General features: G+C 38.6%; 1 protein-coding gene across 1 annotated transcript in view; it reads right to left on the bottom strand.

The window, feature by feature from the left end:
- LIPI (lipase, member I) overlaps positions 1 to 3,837 on the bottom strand; it is a 75,406-nt gene extending 71,569 nt beyond the window's left edge. Inside the window, exons 1-2 of the mRNA XM_009883872.1 lie at positions 3,763 to 3,837; positions 246 to 622 (exon numbers count right to left, since the gene is read on the bottom strand). Of these exons, the coding sequence (XP_009882174.1) occupies positions 246 to 622; positions 3,763 to 3,811 (426 nt within the window). The 5' untranslated portion in view covers positions 3,812 to 3,837. The remainder of the gene's footprint in view (positions 1 to 245; positions 623 to 3,762) is intronic.
- Between the last annotated feature and the right edge of the window lie 3,448 nt (positions 3,838 to 7,285).

Raw genomic sequence — 7,285 nt, 5'->3', positions numbered from 1 at the left:
AACTTCCATCTGGCTAAAGAAAGCAGACGCACGCTTAGACATGCTTCAGTGGAAGGGAAATAAGAACTCAGGTGGAGATTAAGATATGCCGTAATAACTGCATGTAAAGTTAGGAAATACTTTGGTAAAGAAATGTCACTTGATATTGTTCACTGGGCTCCTCTTCAGACATATTTTAAATATCCATTCCCACCCAAACGATGCAATTTAAACTTATTCAGAACAGACGCAACTCTCTGCCTTACCAGCATCTGGTCGACATAGTTCTTCAGTATTTCTGCAACTTTTCTGCAGTTTTCAACAGCAGTTATATAATTCACAGTTGTAGCACCACGATTCCAATCAACTATAATGAGATTAATATCCTCTGCAGACAGTAAAAGCTCCTTTATGTCACCTAGCCATGCTGGTGGAGATCCCGTTGGTCTGAAGCCGTGAATAACAAAGACAATTTTCTTCGAGGTGTTAAGGTACTCAGATGCAGTAACATTTTGTTCAATGAGTCTCTCCGAACAATATGGATTTTCCCTGGTGTATAGCAGTAGCTGGACTTGGAGGTCTGTTCCAGTCAAAGCATTGCCTATATTAAGATCTGTAAATTCAGGACATTTTTTCTCCTCATCTGAAAAAGATGAAAGACCGTCATTTGATGAGTTAGACCACCTGAAATACCACCTCTTCACTTTTCTTTCCACATTTGTCCTGTAAAATTGAAGAACTTCCATTTTATTCACTCCAGACCTCCGGAATGAGGTGACAGAACGTGCAGTGAACAACGAGGAGACACAGTTTAATTAATGACTCTGCAGGTATCACTATGCTCCTCTGAACCCTTCAAATACAAAATTAACCTTTCTAATTGTTCCTCAACCATGCATTTTGTCCATAACAAATACAAATTAGTAGTCAGTGTTGATAAGATGCTTTGCTTAACCATCAAATTTAGGTTCTCAGAATTTTTTCACAACTAGTGTGTGTTGTATAAACAGGAAGACTGCTGTGGTTGTTTCTTCCTCTTTTGGGCAGGGTATCAAAGTTGCCAATGTTTAGGCCTTACTGTTTAATCTAGCAATAAGAAACAATTGCCTGACAGTATGGGATGACCCAAAACCCTTCCCTAGTTTTGGATCACCATAAGGACACCATTACCAAGGAACAATGAAAGAAAAAACAAAGGATCCTATTCCGAGTTTGAAAAAAATAAGAATCTGTGAGGTTAATGTACATAATGGCACAAGAAAAACTGCAGTATTTAGCATTTCTGTACTCGGACAGTTATGGTATACAGCATTAAGCTGTAGATCAGTCAGGATCAACAAAAGGATGGAGATTTTCAAAAGAGTCTAAAAAGACTTAATTTTTTCCCCGTGCTGATCAACGTCAAATGTTAATGCTTTAAAAAGTATCCTTTGGTCGCTGAGGTCACCTTGTGTGGATAAGCCACTTCAGGATTCCGGGCACAATGCCGATGCCTGTCACAGTTCTGTATGGCCTCTTTGCCTTTGCGGTGATGCTAGCTGGCTTACGGCCAAAGAAATTTGGGCCGAACTCTTGACTTCTAGTGGGCTATGCTACCCTACATAAGGCTTTTGTCTGATATTTGATGGCGCATTTCTCAATTTTCCTGTCACAAACAACTTTGTGAAACAAGAGTCAGTCAACCTCTAGAAAGCAAAAGTAGGAAGCGGGATAGCGCCTACTCAGTTCCTTAAAAAATAATAAAAAAGTAACCTGAATTTCTCAGTATATTTGAGTTATAGGAGAGGCAGTTCTAGCTCTTCTCCTTTTCCCAGCAAGTGGCTAGGAGGCAGAACCGAATCCACCACATTTGCACATCAGAGATGGACAGAGAGCCCTCACCAGTTTATAAAGTTGCAAAGGGCAAGTGCAGGGGGGTCACAAAGTATATGAAAAACATATCTGATACTGTAGTGCAGACATAAAAAAAGCTAAATTATGTGAAGTACAGCACTTAATATGGTAAAGACACTCATTCATTTAGGGTACTGGACCAATCGCCTCTAGGCCAAACCATGTATCTACAAGGACTAGACCAGTCACCTCTAGACTCAACATCACAAATAATAATGGATATTTCCAAAGCAGAGCAGGGTAGAAGTTACAGAGTGTTAGAAACAACCTGAAACTTCCTGTCTCAAACGATCCAGACAAAAGTTTCATGCCCATCATCACCTTACGACAATAGCTACAATTCTTACGTCCGGGAAAAGTTAGAATTACCTATATTTCAAAATAAATATCACCGTTCTCCTCATTCGGACACTGAATAATTTAAGTAACTTCTACTGAGATTACTGGTAAGGTTGTTAACTAACTACTGACACAGGAAGGCATCTCAGTTTCATTGCTGAGACTTATCCAAGAAGTAGTTCTGGAATTAAGAGATGGTCAGCTGCAGTTGCCTTGAATTTAATGAAAATAATATTCAAGAACTTGGTAAAATGTCATACTTGTGACATGATACTGAGACATTAATAGAATGTGCCACATTTAACCTCTAGTTTTCATATAATGGTATACAACAATAAAACTAGAATAAAAATTCTATTACACAAATGTCATATGCAAATCTAAATGATAATAAACAGCCAGTTGATTATATTTTTGCTGTTCAGATTCAAAGCTACAACATGAAACTCTTTCATTTTTGCCTAATATTGTTCTTAAATCCAAGTTTAATCACTGATCCATATAATTCACTCCTACATATCTAACATATAAAAGATTCATTCTAAGATATTGTTGGAGTGTTCCTCCATACCCATTTAAATGTTTTGATTTTTTATCATTTGGTTGGTAGAAATAAGAATTAATTCTTCTAAAGCCAGTGGAATGACAGTGACATAAAACAGAAACACAGTCTGGCCCATGGAAGTGAGAAATCTATCACAAGGAAATTAACTGACAAAACCTATTTACTAGCTGGCAAATGTGAAAAAGGAAACAACTCGTTTACTTATGGCTGTGAAATGACAGCAGTTATTCTTTGAAAAGTAAACAGAAAAATAACAGATGATGTCTTTACTATGGAATTAGGTAAGTACTATAAATAGATTTATAGATTTATATATTTAATACTTGGAACTGTTTAGTGAGGAGTCATTGAGGGGAGGTTTTTCAAACTCCCATTTCTGATTAATTACTGGAAGGAATACCCAGCTTCCCTTTGTGCACACTTGTGGGAGTACTCACGTATACTTTTCGGTACGGTCAGAACAAACAGGTAAGTGTTGGGCAGTTACATATGCAGTTTAACCCAGTTAATACACAATCTTAACTTTCCTGTGTACATTTGTAAGCGCTGTATCTTCTGTGGTTGAAAAGCGGAAGTTCTTAATTGCACACTGACTTTTTTGTAACTAAATTTTGCTATATAATGCATGATGTATAACTTGAAAACTTGTCAACCTATCAAATCAGCAATAAACAATAAACTTACATTAATATGTTAACACTATTTCACAATTACCTCTTTACTTTGTACAAAGTGCACATACCTGAGTGTCTCTCTGTGCAAAGTACAGCCAGAGATAAAGTATCGGGCTTTGTTCTATTTACTTTAAAATGAAAAGCTACGTCTCAGTTTCAAAGTGATCAAATTCTCTTTACCAATCGTCTGCTCCATTAAGCATAATTCACAAGGTTTAATCTTTTGGCCAATTTAAATGAAGGAACATTAAATTTTTATGCTTGAATAAAGCCAAGAGACTACATAGCAAAGAATAAGCTAATGGTTCTTACCTGATTCCACCCAGTATATCAAACAGATGAAGAAACACAATTTCAGCATGGGGAAATGGAGAAAAGCAATACGTAATATCCACAGACAAGTGGCAAATCTAGTGTTTCCTTACAGTATGCTGGATTCTAACTGACTGCCACTAATGAAGTAAGTGACATGTAGAGTAGGAAGCAGAAAGCAAAGCTGTATTCAAGCTTCTGCAATTCATGACTCCTCCTATTGAATGACTTCAGTAGGTAGGGTGGTTTCTGGTCTTTACAGGTTGGGACTGGGTTTTAATCTATTTCCCTCTTTCTTTGGCTATCAGCAGATTTACACGTAAGCAATCAATGTTACATATTACTGACAACTCTGTTACACATGTGGAATTTAGGAAGCAGAGTAACTAAAGGTATATCACACTAGAGACCCACCGTGTGTCTTTTTTTAAGCGTGCCACTCAAGTGCAATTTGAGACACTGAGATGGGCAAAATAAACTTAGAAGAAAAAGTCGTTCTGGTGACAGAAAGATTTTTGTCTAAGAACTTGAAAATAATTCTGAGAACTCCATCTCCGTGGATTATTTTTGCACAAAATTATCTTCTGAACTTTTTTCCAATGAGTCATTCTCTAATCTAAATCCAGAGGAGGTGTGTGAAAGTGCTTATATGGGAGAGAGATGGAGCTCAGAGCCCCACAAATCTCATCCAGGCACTGACTTGCTGGGTGTTTTGGGTATGTAACTTCATTCCCTCTGGGTCCCCAGCTACAAAACAGATGAAGAACCATTTATTTTTGTGAAGCTTATTTATTTACACATCAGTTCACTGGGTAAATAAACACAAGAGGACAAACTTCAGTTTCTTGGAGTTAATGGTGAGGCAAAGAGGCAGATAAACTCTATGTTATTCAAGTGAGATGTCTGGATGCTTGGTTTGTCTATATCTGGCCCCCAATTATTTCCACTGCAGGAAGAACAAAAACAAACCATAACCACTCAAATATGAGAGAGACACATCCCAGAAACGTCTTTTTGCATAGTGTATCCTTCACAGTGCTTCTAAACATAAGGTTGAGGTCTCCTTTTTCTCCATACACAACAGTTAAGGGGGGGTAAGACTGTGTTTCATTATTTACTTTTAAGTGATCAGTCTCTTCAGCTGGCTTTCTGATTCTGAGCAGCCCAACAAAGCTGTGCTACACAAGCTCCTGCAGCAGACAGCCTTTAGGAAATCTCTTCAAAGTCTTTTTCTCTTTGAATGCAGCCACAAGGAGAAGATGCAAGATGTCCACTCATATGAAAATCAACTCATCTTAAACAGTGACCTTTCATTACTTTTGTGCTTCCATTTCTCAAATTTGTCACTCTATTCTCAGTAAACTTCACTAAGGCAGCTCTTGTTATTCCTTTGCATTCCCTCTTCATCTCAAATCTTTGACACTTTGTCCAACTATTCTCATAAAAGCACAGCCCTACCAATGTTACATATTATTTGGAACAAGTAATGGTATAGTGTCGATTTGGCTCTTTCTCCTCTCTACTTTTTAAAATATTGTTACAACAAAAACTTAGTGCACCCAAGCAACCACCAGCTATGCAGCCTCAGCACTCACTCAGTGTGCAGTACACATTCATATACAAGTTAAAATATGGAGAGCTCAACACCACTGAAAATGAATCTGTAATAGCCCCAGTAAAATATCTGCTATGCTTATTCAAGAGCCAATCAACTGATCTTAGAAGAAAATCTTATAGATGTACCTTTACATATACCTAATGCCACCAGTTGTGAATAAATTAACACTTGTTCTTTTACATATGAACGGGGAAAAGAAACGAAATTTTAAGTTTCCTCTTGAACTGAAAACCAGTAAGCCCAGCTCACATGGAAGTAAAGTACTGTGCTACGCATGTTGACATAACAACACATAAAACAGTTTTAAAGCCCCCTGAAATAAGTTTCAGGAAAGGACTCCTTTACTAAATCAACACCCAGAAAGTTTTTTGTTATTAATCAGGGTATTGAACTCAGGCTTGTTGGACTTACCTCTTCGTCATACGTCAAGGGGACTTCGTTCACCAACAGTGGCACTTATGCCACTTAGAAATTCCTAAATCTTAATGACCATTACTGTTTACACTGTGGTTTCTACTGATATCCCACTGTCAGGTAAATCCTTCAAGGAGACTCTGAGTTTCAGGCACACTGTCACCAACAGATACGAGACCCTCAAAGTTCAGCTACTGCCCATCCCACTTCACTGCATATTCTCCTGTCCACTGCTTTTCTCACATGTGTACACTTCTCTCACTGAAATTCAGTTACCTCCACCAAAAGTGCCTTACGCAAACCAGTGGAGGATGCTGGCACTGCCTCTTCAGCACTCGGTGTCCCACAGTGCTCAGGACTGTAGGGGTTGTACCTCCTGAACGAACGCTGATGGTTTGGGGAGATCCCACAGTCCACCAGCAATGAAAAAACCCTCAAGATTGGCCAAGTATTCAAGTTGAAAAGAAAAATATAAAAACTTGATTTTATTACAGTACAAGATTACTATGATTTACAGGTAAGAATGGCACTTTTACACTTCAGTTTTCCCCCAAAACTTTCTGATAAAGTAACAGCTAAAAACATTGCAGCATGGTTTTCAAGATTAAGATCGAATTCTTATGCAAGCCTTGATATCCTGATCTGTGGTCACACGTAAATATATTTCCTCTTCTAATCTTCTCTCTACCCACAAGGATTTTGCAATCTTGGGAAATCCCATTCTTATAACAATTCTTACGAATCAAGCCACTTCTCCAGAAAAATTCCTAACCACTAGCTTGAGAGCATTGCTCCCTTTCAGGGAAGGCCAAATCACAACCCAGCTTTTGCAATGCCGTATGTTTAACTATGAGGAGGGGGGAAAAAAAAAAAAAAAAAAAAAAAAAAAGCTGTCTAAAGATTACCAAGGGAAGAACCCTGGTTGGTTGGAAGAAATGTAAGACTCGTTAGGTATTCTACACTGAGGCTTGTAGTTCCTGTAAATCGATAATCCCTTTCTAAATAGACTTGACAAGCCAGTTAACTAAGCTTCCATTAGAAAATAATGAGGCAAAAGCACACTGTTTATGCTTGGGAAAAAAACATAAATTCCTTAGCAGTATTTTTCACATTTCTGTCATCAGGGTGACTTCTGAAAACGTTCTCCTTTATAAAATAATTCTTTAAAAACATACACTGAATGTTGAATGTACGTGCTTGAGACCTGTTTGTAGTAACCGTGCAACAGCAGACTGTAAGGCAGGTACCACTTCCGCTGTGAAGACAGCAATCATAGCTCCGTTCTTTTTAAATTTTAAGAAACGTACAACATCCCACACTTTACCTGTGTGTTTTATTACTACCACAACGCTTTATCACACTGACGCAGCCTCTCCCCCAAAGCGCTATTAAATAGAGACGCGACTTCCGGCGGGACCCGCGCCCCGAGGCCTTCCCCTGTGCCCGGCCCCCTCACACCCCGCCCGCACGACACTCCGCCCCTCGCCCGAG

The sequence above is a fragment of the Charadrius vociferus genome, unplaced genomic scaffold (assembly GCF_000708025.1).
Source record: "Charadrius vociferus isolate BGI_N301 unplaced genomic scaffold, ASM70802v2 scaffold414, whole genome shotgun sequence".
Taxonomy (NCBI): domain Eukaryota; kingdom Metazoa; phylum Chordata; class Aves; order Charadriiformes; family Charadriidae; genus Charadrius; species Charadrius vociferus.
Note: the sequence above shows the minus strand (reverse complement) of the source record. Positions and strands in the feature narration are given on the sequence as shown.